Raw genomic sequence first — 23,326 nt, forward strand, 5'->3', positions numbered from 1 at the left:
TTGTGGATAGCTGGCTCGAGCAACTCCTGAAAGTAACATCCTGAACGTCATGACCCGCCTAATATTCTTAACACATGTACCATGAGAAAGGACAGAAATTCCTGGTGCTCGTCTAATTCCATATTTTGAGTGACGAGAACATAAACAATTATAGAATATAAGGATTGTTTGATAGAGTTTCTTGAAGCAGAACATGCACTCCTAAAGGTTGTTGATTCTGTCAATCCTTTTAATGTAGCATAGGTATGGGACAACCAAAAAGCGTTTTATCAGGCAAGAAAGTTGGCTTTTGTATTACTGATGCATGGGGCTGGAGACATGGGAATGGCTCCGTGGACGGTCTGGATTTAAAAAAAAAAAATTGATTTGGTGCAGTCCTAAATGAATTGCATAAGCCACCACGCACACTTCATCCCTATACAAACCGTGCAGTTATTTTATCTGACTGAAGTCCACTGTGCTACAAACTTGTAGAAATATTACAAGCCTTACGGTCTGGATTTCACCCTAGCTAATCTCCGAAGATAAAACCTGCGTTTTTGGGTACCATTCATAGAAAGTTTAGCAAGTGTGGTTTGGTCTTCTGGGAAGCTTCCACCATCTTGGCAGTCTGCAGAAATAAGGTGAGATGAACTGCAAGTTTGTAGAAAAGCCAGAATAATCAGGTTGTCTAATTTGTTTAGTTGTGCAGTGGGGATGCCCTGTATACCTAAAGGCCTGGGCATCAATTATAGTTCAGTATGCCGTTTGCTTACCTACCGCAATATTTGAGACCAATATTTGGTTTTGCGCAGTTTTGTTTTCTGCCAAGCCCAATGGGATATTTTGGGTTCCTTTAGACAGCACAAGATAAAACTTTAACTGTGGGATTGGACCACTTACACAGATGTAGTCTGAAAAAAAAAAAGGCCAGGGTTGAAATTGGCAAATTTAAGAATCTGGGACCTGGTTGATGGGAAGGTTTACCAGCTTTCTAGTGCTTTAAGCAAGGCTATGTAATATTGGGCTACAAAATCCTTGATATGTAAAGTGCACTTAGATTGGACTGCAGGGGTTATCAGGTGCCTACATCTGTAGCAAAGTGTAAGGTGGAGCACCGGCACATTTCATGTTTTTACATCTTTGTTTGAATATGAGAGGGGTATGGATGTTCATACTAACTACTATGCCATTCTGGAATAAACTTAGTCAAAGCTCGATTTTTTTGTTCTGTTTTGTGAATCTAATGATAGCTTGGGTCCAGTTTGATGTGGCTCGTTGCTTTGTATCTCCCTTTTGCAGGTCTAGCATTTTTGGTTGTTTCAGTTAGTTCCAGATCGGTTATCGGTTGACGTTTTCTCAGACAAACTGTCAGTTAAAGTCACCAGGATTCTAATTGTACATTTTTTTTTTATTATAAGTTGTTGAATATGTCTTACGTTTTTATTTGGAGTGTGGCTATGTGAGTTTCTCAGAGTAAATTGCAAACATTTTGAATTTTTGGGCACTTTTGGTGGGCTGGGATAGAGAGGTCCCGTTCACATATTTTTTTTGTGCAAATCTTTACCTGATTATATTTGTGCAGACTGCACAATTAGAATCCTGTTAGGGTGTGGACCCATTTAACTGATGTGTTGATTTGCAGCAGGGTTTTAACATTATCAATTAGTTGTTTGCGTTATTTTTGTAGTTTTATCTTATACATGTCTTGCTGAATGTTCTCCTTATTTATTTTAGTGTATATTGTTATAAAAACAAGTGTCTCCTTTGTGCCCCATTGATCTATTTTCCTGACTGTATCTCTTGAGTTTTCTTCCCCTTTCCTTTCTGTTAGGTTGCATATCAGGCAGTAGATGGGAGTTGACAGTACTGGAGTGTGGATGCAGAATTATTATACGATGGAGTGGGTGAAAGTGGTGGCGAAATAGGCATTGGAGTGGCTCCATCAGTATTTTCTTATGCTTCTCCTAGTTCCATACAACCCTGTGCTTAAGTTCTGAGCGGTCTGATGATTGCAGGAGGGGTCGCAGCAGACGATAACAATGACCCGCAATATTCCATCCCACCTTGCTTCTCTTTCTTAGTTTGACCTCTCACTCAAACTACTGTTGATGCAGAACTGCACCACCCGCTAGCCTTCTATGTAAAACTTGTCTTTGTTTTTTTTCCTAGATTCCACATTGCCTCCATTGAAACTTACAAAACTTGAGAAATGCAGACAGAGTCTCTCCTCCATGGTGGCTACTTCCACCCAGTGCTGCGGAGCTGGCAGACCTCTGCCACCCAGTTCAGTGCCAGTAACCTCATCTACCCCATCTTTGTAACGTAAGTGTGTGCAGAATTATTTCTACTTGTTCACTTCTTTTTTTTATTGGCGTATAGCTTAATTGTGTTTGCACTTATTTGTAGTCAGCACCCTAATTTGTGGGACAGTATTGAGCTTCAGGGGGAATCATTAAGGCTTTTTTTAGGCCTCGCCTAGCTATTGCGTAAGCAATCGCTATGCGAGATTATAGTAAGGGGAAAAGAAAAGTCTACCAAAGACCTCTGGAATGTGGTTTATGGCCAGTGCATGTGAGGCATTCAAGCGCGAAGCTGGCATCTGGCATGGATTTGAAAGCAGCAGACTGCTTTCGCCAGCGCGCTCTCGGCCTCACTTCCTGCTCCCCCCTCTTACAGCAATTAACTTTCGTTATCGCTCACACCCCATATGCTCATTCCCTCCCACCCTTCCTTTGATGTCTGCTTTTCTTGTTTTATTTATTTCATTGCCCGGCGCGGCCAATGCTTGTTGGTTCACGGCTTTGTGTGCTTTTTTCTTTCTATGCAACTCCGTTTCTCTTCTGCTCTAACTTCATTTATTTGTCTACTTAAGCACAGCGACATACTTTGCTTACATTGAGCGCGCCATATGCGCTTTCACTTTAGAGCAGCCGGGATACTACGGACGTTTGTTAGCCACGCCATAGAGTTCCTGCTCACACAATTGTTTCCTTTTCAAAATCAAATCAAAATGCACTATTTAACATTATTAATTACACCGAACACGCAAAAAAAACACGTTTGAATTGGCATGCCTAAACTAGTTAATGAGTTTTATTTGCTTACAGGTTGAAAAGCGTGTATAGCTCAGAGACCGCTACTGTGTTCATTTCTACTGGGGGAAAAAGCCTTTTAAAGAGAAGAGCGCAGGAACCTGGGAATATTTTAAGCCGTTTTTTATTTGAAAATTACTGCGATACATCTTTGCGTGACACACCCTGAGCTACGAATGCAAAAACAACAGTTGATGGACAGAATGCAGAACAATGTCATACATTCACCCCAGTACAGAGATCTGTGCCTAAATCCATCGTTTTTTGCTCACCATGCCATTCCAGTTTGAACCCAGCCATATGCAAATCAGTCTTGACCCTGTGCCCCATGGGAATAGTCCAGCCCGAACTGCCAAGCCAGGTCTTCCCTGGGCTGGAAACAAGCATCCAAGGACCGGTTTCGGACTTTCAGCCCTCATCAGCCTAGATAGCTTGATTCCAGTGGCATGGAGAGCACGGCACTCACTTCTGAGCATTGCAAATGCTTGTTTCTTGTTCGCATCTATTGAATTTGTTTTTGATTGACTCTAACCTCCGACCTGCAAATCACATCAGCAAGGTGTGCACCCTTGTTGTTATTATATTTAAATCTGTTTATTAAAATCAAATACATTGAAAAGTATACATGCTAATGTAACATATACAACACAACTGTCATAGGACATCACAATCATTCCCGTTCAGCAAAAGGAAAAGCTCCGAGCTAGGCACTCATATTGAATAAGCATGTGCAGTGTGAAACGTATAGCAATATTTTCTCAGCACTGCTCTAAAGCGCTTATGATAAGTAGAATGACTAAAGAAACCTACACCGAAACAATCCGCAATGTATCTACCTACCCTCAGTATAGAGAAGAAACTCCCTTCTCCAACCCACTCACAGCTTGGATCCACTTGAAGTTATCAAATCATACCCTCGCGTCACCCTCTGTGTGTAACGTCACTGATGGAATCCTAGTTATCCGTATGTTAGACCAAGGATCCCTGGTTTGCTGAGGTAGGTACCTTAGGCCTAGTAGGGACCCGGGTTCCAACATCGGGGAAAGGAAGGTCACCTTCTTAGATGGCCCCGCTTACCCACTCGGTAGCTTGGCACGAGCAGCCAGGCTTATCTTCAAGGCAAATGTGTAAAGTATTTGCAACCACACTCACAATAATCCAATGATGACACCACCAATAGACTCCACACAAGTTTTATAAAATCAAGTATAAACTTTATGTAAAAAGATATGCGATAAGAGCACACAATATAAATCTGACATATCAGGTTGTGTAATATTTCTTCTGTCTGGTTGTTAAGCCAGCCAGCCCTTGTAAGTTCTGGCGATAATAATGAGCACTTCAAACATTCTCCTGTACTCCTAATATCATGTCATACAGTTTGTAATGCTAGAATCGGGCAATGTAAAAATAGCGTAGTGCGTAACATAGCAATCAGACACTCTGCAGTCAAAAGAATGCAATGCTTAACGCAACACCCTATTTGGAATTTGGAAGGGTATTTCTAGAGCGCAGACGTTCGCTCCGAAGGGAGCATCTTGGCGCTGTAAATCCTAAGACCAGATCGCAAAGAGAGAGAGGGGGGGGCTAGATGGCTGCTTTAGTCCAGTCGTCAGAGAGATTAAAAATCCACGTTTTGAGGAGCTTCCTAAAAGGCTTCTCAAGCGTCTGTAGTCTGAGGTGCCTTGGCATGCTGTTCCAGGCTCTAATAGCCAGGGTGCTGAGCGTTTTTCCACCTTTAGACTTCAGATTGAATTTGGTGGGGGTCATGAGATTTTCTTGTGAGGATCTGAGGGAGCGGCCCGGAGTGTAATGAGGGAAGCGTCTAGTCAAATACGACGGACCGGATTTGTTGAAGGCTCGGAAGGCTACAGTGAGAATTTTGAAAAGTATTCTCTTGTGCAAGGGGAGCCAATGCAAGGATTTAAGAGCGGTGGAAATTGAGGATTTGCGTGGAAGTTTAAGGACAAGACGGGCAGCAGTGTGCAGAACACTTTGAAGTTTCGAACGGGTGGACTTTTTGGTCCCTGCCAGGAGGCCATTACAGTAGTCTACTCGAGAGAGTATAAGGGCTACCGCAATAGTTTTTCTGGAGTCAAGCGGGAAGAAATCAAAGAACTTTCTCAGGGATTTAATAATGCCGAAGCATTTTCCTGCTACGGTCGAGACGTGGAGATCGAAAGAGAGTTCGGAATCAAAAATGACCCCGAGATTTCTGGCCGATGGAACTGTTTGCGGTGGAGCAGCAGAATTGTCAGGCCACCACAGGGCAGGGCAGAAAGAGGCATTCTTTCCAATAGGCAAGATTTCGGTTTTATTCGGGTTGCAGCGAAGGTGGTTAGCGTCCATCCATTGGAAGACTGCTGTTAGGCAGTGTTTCAGATTGAGTTCTGCCGTGTTGGAATTTTCGTCAAGGGGGATGATAAGCTGAGTATCGTCGGCATAAGAAGTGACGGTTATGCCGAACGATTCTATAAGGGTAAGCAGAGGGATGAGATAAATATTGAATAGGAGGGGACTTAGGATGGAGCCCTGGGGAACTCCGAAGGACACCTTTTTCTCATTCGATTTGAAAGGGCCGAGTGAGACAGTTTGATACCTATCGCTGAGGAAAGAACTAATCCAGGATAGGGCAGAGTTGGTAACGCCAATGTCCATAAGTCTATTAATCAGAATGGAGTGGGAAATGGTATCGAATGCTGCCGTGAGATCAAGAAGGATTAGAATGGCCTTCTTCCTTTGATCTTGAAGGGTTTTGATGGTATCGGTCAGTTCGATCAGGGCGGTTTCGGTTGAGTGTTTAGACCGGAAACCGGATTGCTGGGGGTGAAGTAGATTATGGGAATCAAGAAACGTCTTGAGCTCCTTGTGGACTAACTGTTCAGTTATTTTACCCAGTGCAGGTAGCAGGGTAATGGGACGGAGGTTGGTCAAATCTGAAGGGGGTTTGTTCGCCTTTTTCATGAGAGGCTTAACCACACCTTTTTTCCAAGAGAAGGGAACAGAGCCAGTTTTGAGGGAGAGATTGACTATTTCATTGATGATGGGGTTAACTTCATCAATGATGAGGTGAAGGATTTTAGGGGGACAAGGGTCAGACGGGGAGCCAGATTTGCATGAAAGGATCGCTTCTCTGGTCTGAGTCAGAGTCACCGGGGTAAAGTTTTTGAGACTGTTAGCAATCAGGCGTGATTGGTCCAGATCCGCGAGTGAGTAAACAGGGGGGGGAGGGGGGAAGTTTTTGTGGATGGAGGTGATTTTGTCATCGAAGTAGTCGGAAATCTTGTCACATAGCTCTTGAGAAGAGGGGATTTCCGGTTGGAGAACTTTTGGATTGGTGAAAGATTTTACTATGGTAAAAAGGGTTTTTTGCTTTTGACTGGCATCCTTAATGGCGTTAACATAATAAGTTCTTTTAGCTGATTTAATGGTTGAGAGATAATTTTTCCTCTGTAGAATGTAATTACTACGATCACCATTATTGTAGGTTCTGCGCCATTTACGTTCCGCTTTCCTGCAGAGTAGGTGTGCGGCTGTTAGGTCAGGCGTGTACCAGGGAGCTTTGATTTTCGTTTTCTTCAAAGTATTATCTTGATTATGGGGTGGACATCGTTTTGAAATTTCTTGAGAGAGCCAGTTATTGAGACAAACTGCATCTTTATCGATGTTACCAGAGGGGGAGGGGGCATTGGTGGGGGAAAAGGGATGAAGAATAAGATTTTTCTGGACAGTTTTCCAATTAATGGAGTGAGTGGGTTGGCGAATGCTTTTTTTGCAGGTAGAAAGGTGACGGCTGGAGATATGAAAGGGGATCAGACAGTGATCAGTCCAAATCTGGGGAATGGGGGACAAGGTGGAGAGGGGCGGGAAGTTGGAACAGACCCCATCCAAGGTATGGCCAAGGGAATGAGTGGGTAGCTTGACGCTTTGTTGCAGATTGAAGATATCCAATGTCTGCAGGAAGTTTCTGGTGAAGGGGTCGACTGAGGTCTCGAGGTGCAGGTTGAAGTCACCCAGGAGGGTAAAATGTGGGTAACGGAGTAGGAAGTGTCCGAGAGCATCGTTTAGAGAGTCAAGGAATTTGGCGGCATTGCCGGGTGGGCGGTAGATCAAGCCACCGGAGAAGGAGAGAGTTTGACTGAGTTTGATGGAGAAGCCTAGTCCCTCTGCATCAGTAAGGGGGTCGAGGCAGAAGGTGTGGCAGCTAAAGGTGTTCCTTAGAATAAATGCGACACTTCCTCCTCTACCTTTCTGTCTATCCTGTCTGTGGAAGGAGTAACCCTGGGGGAGGGCAACGGCTATATCTGGGTTACTGTCTACAGTGAGCCAGGTCTCAGTGATCATGAGACAATCCAGGTCATGGTCAATGATGAGGTCGTGTATATCCTGACTGTGTTTACACATCGACCTGGCGTTTATCAGACCACCTGTAAAGGGAGGTCGCGGGGTTTTAGGGGAGAATGGCTGCTCGGTGACGAAGTTGAGTGTCCAGCGACATTTGTAACAGCTGGTGGAACCGAATACTTTAGATAGATCAAGCTTGCAAGAGCAGCTGGATCTGCCTCGAAGTAGGCGGAGGTCGTTGGGAGCAAACCTGATGGTGGGAGGAATTTGTGCAGGGGTTCCTGCGCCTGGCGCGGTCTTGGCGCGGACGGGCTTGCCTTAAGCGCGCCTTCGGCGCGCAAACGGCGCTCCCGCTGCGCTCGTCCGCTGGCGTTCTATGCATGCACATTTGTAAGAAGAGGGATGGGGCGTGGCCTAAAAAGGGGGCGGAGTCAGCGCGCACGCCGCTGGTGATGGCAGCTGCTGGCAGAGAGCAGAGAGGGGCGCGACCAGCTAGTGATCAGCTGTGCGCAAAGGTGGGTGCGAGCGCTAAGTTGTGCCTTGAAGTTTTAAAAACACAGAGGATTTAGTGACACCACACAGAGCAACAAATGCAGATAAATGAGCAATTTTAAAACAAAAGAGTACCACCAGCTCCCGGCTTCCGCCTCAGGACTGGGTCAAAGGTTTACACCATAACCAACAGTAAACCAATGGACAGGAACACTATATTACATTACCAAAGCTTCCATCCCAGCAGCGTAAACCAATGGACAGGAACACTATATTACATTACCAAAGCTTCCATCCCAGCAGCTTAAACAACCTGCCCTAAGGCAGTTGCTGAGAATTAGACGCAACCGCGCTCGGAAAGAAGACTTCATGATAATTGCGACAATCTTTTGTGACCAATTAAGACAGTGGTTCCCAAAGTGTGCGCCGCGGCACCCCAGTGCGCCGTGAAGAGAAGCCAGGGGCACAGCGCCGCCGCGCAGGATGTGGGTCTGTGAAATAAATATCAATCAAAATGCAGTAAAACTGCGAGCTGACGACTTTGGAGCTGGGGAACCAGGTTCGACCCTCGACATCAGCTCAGCATCCTGTGTCATTCTGGGCAAATCACTTAATCTCCCAGCGCCTCCCAAAAAAGAATAAATTAATGTATCCTTGTGTAACGTGACTAGTGCTCTTCAGGTCGAGTTCGCGCTGTATAAATCTGTAGCAAAAAATGATTAAAAAAAATCCAGTCGACCAAAACGCAGAAAAAGGGCAAAACTATTCAACTTTCAAATGACATTCACGAACGTTCCTATTATGACGGCTGTTTCAAATTCATGCGCAACGTTGTAACAAGTCCATTATCAGGCAAAAAATCATATTATTGAAGACATATTTTGTATTCTTAAATGGTGGAATTATTTAATGATTGGGAGAGAGGGTGTTCGTGCACTGCTTAATAAACCTGTGGTGGTATCCCAGTGTTCTCTCTGGGAGCACAGATACGCATAAAATGACTGTCTTTAATCTCCATCCAAAGCAAGGGACCGCATGGGGCTGCCTCTTGCTTATGAGCATGTTTTTGATCCATTATTTCTCTTTGTATGCGCCTGCATTTTGGCTGCTGTTTTCCAGACGAATTTCCAATCGCTAACTCCCCCTGTAATCACTGAAACTCACATTTTGTTGTTAGGGCTATTTAAAACAATTGATTTATTTCCAGCAGTATTTATGCCTGTGTTTATCCCCAGTATGGTGTTAACTCGCTTCTGGGAAAATATTGTGCCTTATTTGAACAACAAATTGCCTGTAAAGCGGTTATCTTTCTCTACCAGTGGGGTACCTACAGTTCTACTGATAATCTAAAGTGTATCCCTAAGATATTCTGTTCTTCAACTAGACCTGGACAGAACCTAGACTGTCCATGTCTACTAGAACCTTATCTGAATGAAATGGATAGATCATCTTCCCATGCAAATCATCCCATCGGCCTCAGCTGCAGGTCCCCTATCACTCCCTGGCACCAGTCATTTGGGAGAAACAGCCTTTACAATGAAGCCAGAACCACACAGGCATTATCATGCATGTGATTAGGCCCCACCCGTAAAAACAAATGGTGGGGAGCCACGGCCAACTGCCAATTAGGTCAAAGGAGCTACGGGTCAAAAAAGTTTGGGAACCACTGAATTAAGAGACACAGGTTATCCTTGGAAATTGCTAAAACACGCAGTCAAAAGAGCGTAGTATACACCACGCGAAACATTATTGACTAAATAAGAAAAAACACCCTTGAACAAGCTTGTGTGCGTGTCTACGTTTGGGCCCCATGCCAACAAGTACTGCAAAATAATTCTAAAAAACTGGCACCTCTTAACCGAACTGCAATGCCCAATGGAAAAACCATTATTCGCCATGCGTAAAAACAAAAGCATTGGACAGAGAATAATTCGGGCAGACATGGGCCCTTCAGCAGCAAAAACAATGGATTTAAGAGTGCATTGGAACCTACCACCCGTCCAAGGTCACCACAAGTGCGGCAATTGTTCTGTATGCAATATGACGATTGAAGGTCATGAATTTGTACACGACTCCATCCAGTGGACCGAGATGGAATTTACCAATTGCAAAACTAAAAACATTGTTTATGCAATCAAATGTCCCTGTTCCAAAATATATATTGGTAAAACGACACAGCAAATAAACCAACGCATAGTCCAGCATCGCTCACGCATTAAGAATCGGATAATAATGGCATTAAGAATCGGATAATAATGGCACCAAAGGTACAACACTTCATTGAGCACAATCACACTGAAAGGGAGTTTGAATGGACTATTCTGTCTGGCGTGAAACTGCCACCACATGGAGGGAACTTGGACAGCCTCCTGTCCAAGAAAGAAGCTTATCTAATTCTGAAATTCCACTGTACAACAAAAGGTTTAAATGAAATCTCAGAACTAAATCATGCGTTGATGTAATGGATCAGGACTTCAAGTCCCACAATGCTTTTAAAGTCCTTCAGTGAAATCGAACTTCATAAAGGAAGAGATAGCACAAGCAAAGATTGATGCGTGTTTGTTCAGCGGTATGGTTAGAAGCTCGAAGGAGACGTGAATTTCTGCCCAACGTAAGTGCGTTTATACATGTAAGCAAACATTGTGTAAAGCAAATGGCTCCTATGAGACTTGACATTCGGAGCAAAAAGGGAGCGTGCAGTTACTATACACTATCGCAAGCTGCCAGCAATAGTTGATTTACCATCGTGCCGAGGCGATTTAAATACATATAAATCTCAGCTCAATAGCGATTAAGGTCACGTTTTTTTAACTATCCATAAGCACTCGCGAAACCTTGCAATCATTATGGGAAAGGCGCGTGCGAACAAAAATTAATGAATGCGCATTGACAGTTGCGTTCCTCGGAATAATAAACACGCGCAGGCTAAACCGTGCAAGAACCAGGGAACGCATAGCCGCGCACCGACAGCAAGCGGTGGGAAGCAGTACACCATTCCCACAAGCAAATGTACAACATGCCTTAATCTTTCAAACGGAGGCCTTGACATAAACACGAATTTAAGCGCACTTTAATTGTTTCAGCAGGTAACAATGAGTTCATGCTAACTTGCCTGACTGCTTAAACCAAGCATATGTCGCGTCAGCAACAAGTAACTTAGCAGAGAAGAGGGCAAGCTCTTTCCAAGTAAGAGGAATGCCCAATGATGCTTTGGCCTGATTGAAAGACTGTTTTAATAACAATTGGGTTAATGGAATACAATACATATGTTGTAGGGCGGAGTGCAAGTTTTTATGAAACCACAAAGAAACTGTTATTGAAAGGAAGGAATGAAACGTGCATAAGAATCACCAATTAAGTTTCAAATAAGTTTGCCATGGCAATGACTAAACGAAATCCCAGACCCATACATTTACCCATATTATTTATTTCAATATGTTTAGGTACACGTGAAAAAGGAAAAAGAATGTGAACTACAGGAGTGAGCTAAGTTAACGAACACAAGGTACACAAGCCATCTTTCAAAATCCATTAAATTATAGAGGAGAAGGGTAGAAAACAAGCTCACATTTGTGGTGATGTCTCACCCCCCCCCCCCTTTTTCTTCAAGCACTGATGATGATAATCCCCAAATTCAGAGTGGGATTGGAAACGCTTCGGCCTTTTTTCGTGCCGACACTGTATTGATATGGTCTATCACATTAATATAGTTTTAATGTTTTTTGCATTATCATTTTTTGCATTTTGACGAGAGTATTATGTTCTGAAAAATGAAATGTGTACACCTTGAATGCATGAAATATGTACAACTGTTGCTATAATGTGACTTTAATGGACTACACTTGTTAAAGTATGGTACGATAACTAAATGTGTTTTATTAAAAATCTGCTGAATAAATAAGCATTATTGTGAGTTGGAGGCCAGGTAATTTCTATGTTATAACTGTTTAGTATGTCCTACCAGGCAGTAATGGACATGACCCCTATGGTTTAAAACTCAACAATCAGGCACTTTGCAAGGTAAAATAATGCAATGCGTAATACAGCCACTAGATATGTTGTTATACAAAAATAAGGCAATGCGCAATACACTAATCAGGTAATTTGTTATGCAGGAATAATGCAAAGCGCAATACTCTAATCAGGTAGTTCGTTATGCAGAAACAACACAATGCGTCATACGACTGTCTGGTAGTTCATTATGCAGATAAAATGTCATGCGTCATACACTTATCAGGTACTTCGTTTTGCAGGAATAATGCAATGCATAATACTGTAATCAGGTACTCCTTTATGCAGATATGATGCAATGTGTAATACGACAGTCAGGTACTCCGTTCTGCAGAAATGGAATAATGCGTAATACACCTAGGCCCCAATCACCGGGCCTTAGGCCGTCTCTCCGCCTCTCCTTCTGACTTGCAGTCAGTCCCTCACAGTTGCCCCCAACACGATACGATGTAATCAAAAAGTGCAGCTTCGCACTCCGGCCCCTGTACCGCCACTCCCTTGGCAATACGGGCCGTGATACGAGCCGAAGCAGAGGCTTGCACTGCCAACAAGAGAGAGAGGCTGAGAGCGTCTCCCTCTGAGCCCGCACCCCCCCCCCCCCTCCCCCAGCCCCCAGGAGTCGACACACGTTACCTGTGGGGCGCAAGCTTACTCTCCTCTTCTCGACCAGCGGCTGGGCCTCCAATGCAGCTTTTGTGAATTGGCAACGGCGACTCAGGCCGTCAACTCAGCTCCTCAGGGCTGCTTCAGTTACAAAGATCTCGGGCTGCCACAAAGCACACGCACACAGCATCGGTGAGACTTGCCTGAGCTTAGGGTGCACGATCACTGGGCACTCCACACACGGGTCTCTGGCTGCACGAAGATCATGCCCACAGCGTCGCTGAGACTCACTTTACTCCGGTGCACACGATAACAAGGCAAATCCTCACAAAGGTCTCACAGTGCACAACGCACCCGCATACATCGTCGATGAGACTCCCTTGGATTCCATTGGACATGATAACAAGGCAAATCCTCACAAAGGTCTCACGGTGCACAACGCACCCGCATACATCGTCGATGAGACTCCCTTGGATTCCATTGGACACGATAACAAGGCAAATCCTCACAAAGGTCTCACGGTGCACAACACACACAGCGTCAATGAGACTCACTTGGATTCGGGTACTCTAGATCACTGGACAATCCTCACAAAGGGGTTCAGGCCGCACAAAGCACACGCACACTGTGTTGCTGGTCCTTGCTTGGACTCTAAGTGCCCACGATCACAGGGCACGCCTTACGAGGGTCTCGGGCTGCAAAAAACATGCACACACAGTGCCGCTGAGACTCTCATGGAAACATTTGTACCTGTGTTTCCGAACAGGGAGCCAGCTCACCTCTGGCCCTTGGGGATAAGTTACTTCAGAACACAGCAGAGAGCAAAGCCCCTTTAGCCTATCCTTGGTTAAAACCGCAAACTGCAGGCCAGCCCCAGAACACACAGCAAGGGTCAGACCTATCCTTCAGTTGTTTCTTCGTTGGCAAAGGTCCTCTTGACCACGAAGTAGCTCCAGTCTTGTTCACACTTGATCAAACCATTCTCCAAAGTTCAGGGGCTTCAGCTCTCATAGTTATACCCCTCAATGGCTTTGAAGATTTTGTGCTTCAGGGGGCACTGACCCCTGTTCAAACCAGGTCTGGGTGCCTCCCTGCCAGTGACGCCTGTCTTCCTTTGATTAGTACGGGTCTGGTTTCTCAATCACTCAGCAGGAGATGAGCCAATGGTTTTATTGCCGCAACCCAGGCCTCTTCACCTCTAGGGGCTTCTCCTCCCCCTACACTCCAGATGCAGGTCAGCCTGTGTCTCACCACCTCCCCTGGGTCAATACATTCCCCAGATCCTATTGCATTCAAATCCAGATAGTCAATCCACAGCCAGGCACAGACACACAGAAATGACAGAGCACAAAAACTCAGCCACTTCTAAAAGAGTGGCTTCTGAACACACAGTGCAAAAACCACCTACATAACAAGATCTGTTATTACATTGTGGGTTCAGGCATACTAAACGTCACCTTTCCATCTTAAGCCTTTGGGAAAATAGTCTGGAAAACATATTACACAGCCTTCCCATTCTGTCCTATGGGCAAGATGGCCTTTCAACAGTGAAAACGATTTGGAGATTACTTCACTGTCAGGACATGACACACACCTTAGTTCATGTCCTACCTTTCACATGCACTACACCCTGTTCAGGGGGTACTCTAGATCTACCACTGGGGTGTCTGATGTGCATTGAAAGGGAAGGATAAGGTCTGGCCAATGAGTGCCCTTGACAGAACAACGTGGCAGGGTAACAAGCTGTGGGCAGGCCCTGCAATGGCAGGCCTGAGTTGCCTTTTTAAGGCTACTTGTGTGGGTGGCACAAATAGTGCTGCAGGCCCACTAGTAGCATTTGCATTACCAGCCCTGGCACACATAGTGCACTTTACTAGAGACTTTACTAGTAAGGCACACATACCATTCATGGACAACCAATTATCATTACACTTTGTACAGGAAGCACTTGCACTTTGACACTGATCAGCGGTGGAAAAGTGTCCAAAGAATCTAAGTTGGCGACAGCATGTCAGAAAAAAGTTCTAGGGGGAAAGCAAAAAGTTTAGGAAATTTAGCCAAAAAGGGCCAAGTCCTACACCATGAAAGTGCTCAGCCAGTTGGAAAGCCAACCTTGTCAGAAAGGCCTTAGCTTGGAAAACACCCATTTGTTCCCCTGCCGTTCAACCTGCAGTCTCCGAGGGTAGCCCAATGTCACAGTAAGCCCTTATTTCCACAGTTCAAGTCAAACATCCCTAAAAGTCATTTCACTGTTCAGTTCCTTAGTACATAAATCGAGAAATCACAGTAATAATGTGGTTCCCCCCTTAAATTAAAATCTTTATTTGTTTTTGTTGGGTATACATTACTGAAGCCAATCCAAGTATATGCAATAGGTCATATGACTTGTACATCATTTCCAAGCAGGCAGTAATTAAATGACGAGTCATGCAGTGCATCTATCCCTCTCTGATGCGGTTTATCATTGTACTGCTTATGAATCTTCATTGGTATCATGTTCAATTATCTACGTTTTCATCCTAAATCTTTTAGGACATTCATTTCTTCATATTGCCCACTCTCATGCCATTCCAGTATTCTTTATAGGTTAAGAGGAGCCTGCAGTGATGTAGGGTGGGAAGGCATTAAAGTGCCTTAAAATATTGCCACAAGTTCAGATTAGAGCATCCTACCCCTCCGACATGTTGAGTATTATCTCATTGTTTTCCCCAAATGATCAAAACTATAGCCTCTAGAAGAGGGTTAGATGTCGATGGAATTTGAGAAACTATAGTTGAACCACAGTTGTTGGACTGTTTTGTTAGGACTTCATCACTGGCATCAGATGAACTAGTCAATCTAGATAAGTCAGAGAAAAAAGGTGAGCATTAATATTAAAGCATGACAATATACACAAGACGACAATTTAGGAAAGCAAATTTTGAAGTGGCTTCAGTGATAGGCATAGGTGCTGGAAGTAGCGGTGTGGGAGGTGCTGCATCATCCGAGCAAATAACCATACTGGTGTTCCAAGGTGAATGAGCAATAAGGTTGACTTTACATTTTGATTTGATCTAGTTTCATTTGCTGTGAATTCAAAGAAAAAGGTCAAATAGGTTAGTCTGCTAACAAATGGGTGGTTATTGTTTTAAGAAAGAGGTTGGGGTTGCTTTTCTTTCTCGGTCTGCAAATTGAGAGGATTTGTAATTGCATTATGTTGCAATCATACTCTGGGTACAAGGATTGTGAAAGGAAAGACTGTAGGATATCATTTTTCTAACATACAGCAAAATGTAAACACCTTTACAATGAACTGTGTAAATATTTCAAAATACATCAACAGTTAGGAATACCGAAAGAAGCATTTTTGTTTGTATAATTCTGAAGTGTGATGGAAACACATTTTAATAGGATCAAACCAAATCAAGATTTCTTACTTGGTGATGCACAAATGACAAATATTGACTGAAACCCCAATGTCCAAACTTTGGTATTTGTGGGCTATCTGTAGTTTTATCAGTAAAATTGTAGGCCTTTGCAGATTTAAAGGTCATTTCAATGTTAAATATGCTGTCTGTAAATGACAGTGTGTTACCAATCAATGCTTTAGTAGTCAGTCAGTCAATTATCTTTATTCGATTATTGAAAATCATAAAAGAACAAGCAAAATTACATATCACCATTTCATCAGAGCACAAAATTTTACAAATTTAAAACAGACGATCATTATACAAAACACTAGGTTTACAATGAAACATACATAAATATCTAAAAAAGAGAAAAAGGAGGGCTTATTAAAACACAAACTCATTCAAATAAATGAGAAGAGGAAATTCATTTTTCAGAGATGAAGTGCCTGTGCCTTGTACGATGCTTATTTAAACGTGCTCCTGCAACTAGAAAACTAGCGACAGAGAAAGCTACTTTAACATTAGGGAGGAGTTGCAAAAACAACAGGGCTGGTTTTACCTGAATAAAGCCCTGGTTACGTAAAATAGGGAGCAAATACCTTTTTCTAATCTCGATATAATGTCCGCAAAACATGATAAAGTGCATCGTGTCCTGTGTTGAAAAATGGTCACAGTCACATGGTTCAGCATCATCAGGTCTAGTCCAGATACTAAAGTTGCCCAGTATAAAATGAATTAAATCAAAACGAAATCTCGTTAAGAGAAAGCGATGATAAGAATTTGTTACCAGAAGGAGATATGGTTCCATTCCTGGAACAGAGGAGAGCATACAGTGTTTCCTTACCATGGTTTTTTTTTAGCTCAATAGCTTCCCTCTCCAGGGCATATAAATTTGTCAGAGTGTTTTTGACTAATTTTAGATCTTCATAAATTATTCCATCTGGAGATGAGAAAAGCTCCGGACGGCCTGCTAAAGTGAGCTGCGTTTTGACATATCTTACCCATGGGATGTTAAGGGCTCTATCCAGGGCTAAACCGTCTTTTAGAATAATGTGATTTAAAGTAAGCTCCTGGTTGAGCCAGGTTTTTATCCAACCAATCACTGGGGCTAGTTTTAAAGTGTCAGAAATATAGCCCAGACCTAACTCTGTATGCAATGCGAAGGTCGGTGTTGATTGGGGAACAGAAAGCAGAGATCTCAAAAATTTGTTTTCTACATTCTGTATTTTAGTGGAACTAGTATATCCCCAGATAACAGAACCATACTGGGCGACTGACAAACATTTTGCTTTGTAAACTTTGATGATGCTTTCCATGGGACGGGCGCCCAGTTTTTTAGCAAAACCTAGCAGCCCTGCAGCCGCTCTAGCAACAGCGCTGCTTTTGACCAAAAGCTGGGGGCCCCAAGTGCCCTTTTCGTCAAAAGTCACTCCTAAGTATGGAAAAGAAGGGACTCTCTTGACCTCCTTCCCCGCACAGTAAAATGTTAACGACTTTCTTTTCCTGCCTGCGGCTCCAGCAATCATTACATGTGATTTTTCGGTATTAATTTTCATGTCCAGCGATGACATAAAAACTCCAAAAGATAAAAGAAGTTTGTTTAACGCCACTCCAGAACGTGCCAGTAGGACGGCATCATCCGCGTACAGGAGGACAGGTATCTTTGTCTCCCCTGCACGCGGGATGTCACTATGGGATGTTGTCATTACTGCCTCAAGGTCATTAATGTATAAGGTAAAGAGGAGGGGGGCAAGTATACACCCTTGCCTAGCCCCCCCTCTCTGACCTAAAATGACAAGTGCATCTTCCTTCCCTAGTGACTCTAACTGAGGTCATAAGATCCTTATGTAGCTCAGCTAAGTATTCAACCAAAGGGGGGTCAAGGCCCATGGCCAAGAGGATCCTCCACAGCCTTGCCCTGTTGACCAGGTCAAAAGCTGATGAGAGGTCCATGAAGGCCATGTACAATGAACTCTCCTTGGCGATTACGTATTTATTTAAAATTAGTTCTAGGTTTAGGCACTGATCTAAGGTTCCTCTTTTGGCTCTAAAGCCATATTGTGCGTTAGATAAAATGCCCTTACTTTCTAAAATCAGGGTCAGTCTACCTAAGAGGACTCTCCCCAGGATTTTAACACTCGAGTCGATGAGGGAAATTGGCCTATAGCAGGCCGGATCTGTCCTCTGACCTTTCTTAAAAATTGGCACGATGGTCGAATTTGCCCAGCTAGAAGGGAAAATAAATTCCCTTGTAGCATTAAAAATGTTAGTTAGGATCTTTGAGCTTAGTTCAGGGGCGCTCTTAAAAAAGTCTGCAGGGACCCCATCTGGCCCCGGTGCCTTTCTACAGAGTGTATCGTTAATTGCTTGTTTCACCTCCTCCTGAGTAAAGGGACAGATGTGAATTGACGATTGTGGAAGAGGTATTTCGCATTCTGTAGTGGTATGAGTACGACTATAAATATTGCTAAAATGTGTCACCCACTGTTCATCTGGGATAATACAGTCAGCTCTCTGATTATGTAATCCCACAAAATATGGGTGATTTATAACTGCCCAAAATTTGGCACTGTCTTTCTGTGTCTCCGGCAGTAACAAATCATTCCAAGCCTCATCTTTTATCTCAGATTTCCTCTTCCTGATAGCTAGGTTATATTGTTTCCTTAATGACGCTATCAGCGCTCTGTCTCTAGGTTTGTTCTTTAGGGCCTTAAGGAGAGTAGAATGGGCCTTAGAACAGTTTGTATCGAACCATTTGGGGCCCTTTGGCTTATTAGACTTTGCCTTTACAGTCAGATCTAAGTTGACTTGGTTACAGATAACACTAAAGGCCTCAACCATAGTAGCGCTCGGGTTTTTATTATCCAAACAGATGGCGACTTCACCAGAGACTTTGGCCAGAGTTTCCTGTAAAAAGGTTATTGGAGTAACTTGATCCCATTTAAGCCTCCGGTTTTGATCTCTTAGCACAAGATCTATCGCACACAATGTGTCTGTCTCCCTTTTTCCCAAGACTCCTTGAGCTGACGTCTCTAAAATCACAGGATTGTGATCACTAAAAACAGAAGTTTCTACCTTATAAACGAATACCTCAGGCAGAACTCTAAAAGATACAAAAATATAATCTATAATTGTGCCTGAAACATTGCCCACATATGTCGGTAACAATGCTTTAGTAATATATTTGCGACAGTGTTGGACCTGGCCTTTATGCCGGGTTATACCCACATTTTTTGCATTTCTCTTGTATTTTTTTCTGAACTCTTTTTGTTGGCTTTAGGGCTGTTGGCACTTTACCACTTCTCATCAGTGCTAAAGTACAGGTGCACTCTCTCCTTTAAACCTGGTATTATTGGCGTGCACCTGTTTGACATATTTAGTTTACCTGTAAGTCCCTTGTAGAGTGGTATCCCATATACTCGGGCCTGTAAATTAAATGCTACTAGTGTACCTGCAGCGCTGCTTGCACCACACACACAAGTAACACATCAAACCTGTCTCAGGCCTACCACTGCAGGGCCTGCATACGCAGTTTACTGCCACATTGACTTGGCATTTAAAGTTACTTGCAAAGCCTGAAATGCCCCTTTTACTACATATAGGTCACCCCTTAGCTAGGGCCTATGTAGTCGAATGGGCAAGGTGCTGTGTTGGTAAAAGGTAGGACATTGCCTTTATTGTGTGGCATGTCCTGCTAGTGACAAACATCCTATATCGTTTTTGACTACAGTGAGTGCTGCTTCTCTCATAGGTTAGCATTGGGAATTCCCTTATATGTTTGTAAGTGGTCATTTGTGATCTGAAAGGAGTAACACTGCCACTCGTGGTGATAAATCCTGCTTATTAGTGTAGGGGGATTTTTCATTACTATTGTAGAAATGCCACTTTTAGAAAGTGGGCATGTCTATGTGCTCTTGACTGTGCTTTGCAGCTTGACTCCAATCCACCTCTATGGCAGACTGACTGGCATTGTGGATACTTTCCAGACAGCCATCACACAGGAAGGGTTGGGGTGTGACAGGGTTACACTTGCATACTACTTAATGGTCTTCCTGTGCTGGAAGAAAGGGAGGCAGGCGCACTTACAGTTTGTATAAGCTGTGTCCTGCCCTCACACGCAGGGCTTGTTTACCCCTTACTGTACGTCTAGAGCCACAGCTGGGTTGAAAGGGGATGTTGTGCACTTCTAAGTTTCTTTTGAAGTTACTTCCACATCAAAAATATTTGAGTATAAGTACAGGGGCTCTGACCCCATGATTTGAGACACTGTGTGGGACTTGTATCCAGACACTGCTGGCTCTGTATGCTGTACCTTGTCAGGGGACTATTTTGTTGCCAGGAGTATCTGCCATTTGGACCCGAGGTTGAGTGGGGCCGGGGAAGTCGTGAACCCATCCCACACTCCTACACTCTTAGGCAGAAGGAGCTCACTCGTCAGATCAAACACTGGGGCATTGACTTTACCTCGTTTCTTGGAACAAAATGGAGTTGTGCCTCATCAGTAGCTGCACCGTGCGGTCATGGGCAAACCCAACAAGGTATCGTGTGTGTGTTCGTGTGTGTGTTCGTGTGTGTGTTCGTGTGTGTGTTCGTGTGTGTGTTCGTGTGTGTGTGTTCGTGTGTTCGTGTGTGGTTGTGTTCGTGTGTGGTTGTGTTCTTGCCCGCCCCCCCACGCTCGTGCTGGCACATACCGGCGAGTAAAACCTCGACGGTGGCCTCCGCTGTGCTAATTGAGGGACTTCACCAGTAAATTACTGTATTGATTGTGATGTGTGCGCAGAAGCTTCTGTGCCCTATATTATTCTGCTTGTTTATCATGTAACTTCTAACAAGAGTGTCGGTGTGCTACGTCACATGTTTCAACTCCAATTCAGGTGTTTGGCCTCCAAACTAGGTTACACTTGCATGTGAGTCATGTACTTATGCTGATGTTGGGTGATTTATTTACTGTCCCTCTAACTTAACTGCTGCATTTCATACCCTGGTGTTATGAGGTGTGTTGTACTTTGCCTTGAATTGTCAGGATAAAGAGTGTTACTTCAGGATTTGCCTTGTATGTGCAGTGAGTTTGTTTTTCATGACGTGTGCAACATATAAGTCTTTATCTCTTTCCACAAACTGATGTTTTGACAATTGCCTAGTGGCCAAGGTAATTTATGCTTCATGTCATGATTTATGTACAATATATACCATATTTTTATATAATCCTGTGTGCAACCTCTTTTGTGTTGTGTTCATTGTGTTACTGACATGAGTGTTGTGCGCAGACGCTTTAAACATTGCCTCTGGAATAAGCCTGACTGCTCTGGCCAAGCTATTAAGAGGGTGAGCAGTGGCTGTTTTAGGTTTGTCCCTTTCCCTGACTAGAGTGATGGGTTCTGACTTGTTTAGATGCATGCCCTAGCCAACTAGAAACCCCATTTCTAACAGACAGTATGCTCCAAAATATAACCCCAGCTTTACCGCTTTTTTGCTGTTTGGGCATGGCTCATTGCTACACTTCTTCTTTGTGTGATGCATGGATTTTTAACAATCCCTATATGTACGGTGATGTAACACTGATGACAGCCCCCTCACTCTGAAAATTGTTCCAGTACGGCTGATTTAAAACTCCTAAAGATCATTCTCTGCATAGTAATTCCTATTTCAAAATAAGGAGAACATTGTCTTTTACGTGACCGAGGACGGTTTAAAATACCATTATATGTAACCTTTTTGACAAGAATCCTGACCTCTCGAATCTGAAAGGGAGGATGGGTTAACCATGTAACTAAAAATCACGGTAGCACTAAATTGTCACACTCTTAGTGGGATTTTCACTTGCACAATTTAACTCTGTTCAGAGGCTTACCACCAGACATGCTTGTTTACCTAGCAGCAAACTAGGAAAATAAATTGGGTTAATAAGCTCTCATGCAAGTCTGTCCCTTCACGCACATCACCCAGAGAATCTAAATCAAAGCAAATGCACAAAGAGGCATCATTTGGGAAACCTACAGGAGGGACTCCCACAGAGTGAAGAAATGGTGACTGGGAAAGACATTAGTTTCCAAACAGTCCTCAAAAAAGGCTACTGCACAGATTCCTGGCAGAAACAGACCATTCCAAAAAGTTCTACCCCCCTTTTCCCCATCATATGATCAACTGGATCTTTGAACTCTGGAAGTGATGGCTATTCACTTGTAAGGGGACACTGCTGCCGGCTGGCACATCTGTAATTTGGCACTCTAGATCACACATTTATAGCTTGGGAACATTAAAACCTATTTAGCAGAGTGGCTTCTTATTCAGCAGATACTTTATAATATTTCTGTAACAACTGAAGAAAAGGGTATGGAGACAGTTTTTGGTATGTGATAACTGTGGAAATAGAAGCCATTCATTTAGACGATAAAATTAAATATTGCACATATCCTGTTGTGTGGTACGATTTTGGGGACACTCATTTGTTTCTTTAAGCACATACAGAAAGTGACAAGAACCCACTTATTTCAATGTAAGCAGAGCAAAAGAGTAATGTTCTTACCTGTGATTACCTATTTAGAATGAAGTTGTAGCTTTGATTATATGCAAATTTAAAATGATCGGCTGCTCGTTCTCTCAATTTACCCCTTTCCTGTTTGCCCTTTCAGGCATGTGGCATGGTAATATCCCAGTCAGTGGCCTATAATTTCAATCTGTACCAGCTTTGACATTGTTTGCCTCCTTTTTATCACTTTCAGAGACAGCCCCGATGCAGTGGAACACATTGCCAGCCTCCCCGGACAAGCCAGGTACGTTATAAAGGAAAATCTACTAATCAAGATAGAACTGTGTTGTACAGCTCTCCTTTATTCGTGACTTTGTTTTACTAACACACACATTGGCAACGAACCAGTCAACAACCTTTAGAGATTATTTCAGATTTGAGAAGTGTTTTGTACTGAAAGTTCTTTGAGCATTAATTTCTAGGGTTTCCTTACTCGTGGGCAGGAGGAGTGATAGCCTGTAGGAAGAGGTGTTGCCATCTCTTTGTGTTTTTTTGTCATTGCATCTCTGTGTTCAGTTTGCTTGTCCCAGCTGCACTCAGCCTGTAAGTGCACTGAGTAGGACCCTTCTCACTTCAGATAGGGCTGTGATGAGCAGTTATTGACCCCCTTGGAGTTATGAGATTCATGGGAACACTGCAAAGCTATAGACTTTCACTCCTATGAAGCAGCTGAAATCTTTAAGTGAAAGTAAGAAGTAGTTCCAGGGTTTAGGTACCGCAGTTCTTTCCGTGGGTTGCACCTTCTGGAGCTGCTTTTTGAGGTGGAACAACCTGTCCTGCTTCGGAGAGTTCAGCCTCCTGTAAACGTTCTTTGGTGGTGGGAATCTGGATGATCCTGACCTGTTTCTGAGGACCAGACCCTCATCTGCTAGTTCATTGTTTTG

The 23,326-nt window shown here is 43.5% G+C and overlaps 1 protein-coding gene across 2 annotated transcripts in view; it reads left to right on the top strand.

Moving 5' to 3' along the window:
- ALAD (aminolevulinate dehydratase) overlaps positions 1-23,326 on the top strand; it is an 87,680-nt gene that overhangs the window by 39,651 nt on the left and 24,703 nt on the right. For both annotated transcript variants that reach the window (XM_078642101.1, XM_078642102.1), the window contains 2 exons: positions 2,152-2,304; positions 22,636-22,686. In XM_078642101.1, coding sequence (XP_078498227.1) covers positions 2,192-2,304; positions 22,636-22,686 — 164 coding nt within the window. In that variant the 5' untranslated portion in view covers positions 2,152-2,191. The remainder of the gene's footprint in view (positions 1-2,151; positions 2,305-22,635; positions 22,687-23,326) is intronic.

The sequence above is a fragment of the Lissotriton helveticus genome, chromosome 5_1 (assembly GCF_964261635.1).
Source record: "Lissotriton helveticus chromosome 5_1, aLisHel1.1, whole genome shotgun sequence".
In the NCBI taxonomy this organism is placed as follows: domain Eukaryota; kingdom Metazoa; phylum Chordata; class Amphibia; order Caudata; family Salamandridae; genus Lissotriton; species Lissotriton helveticus.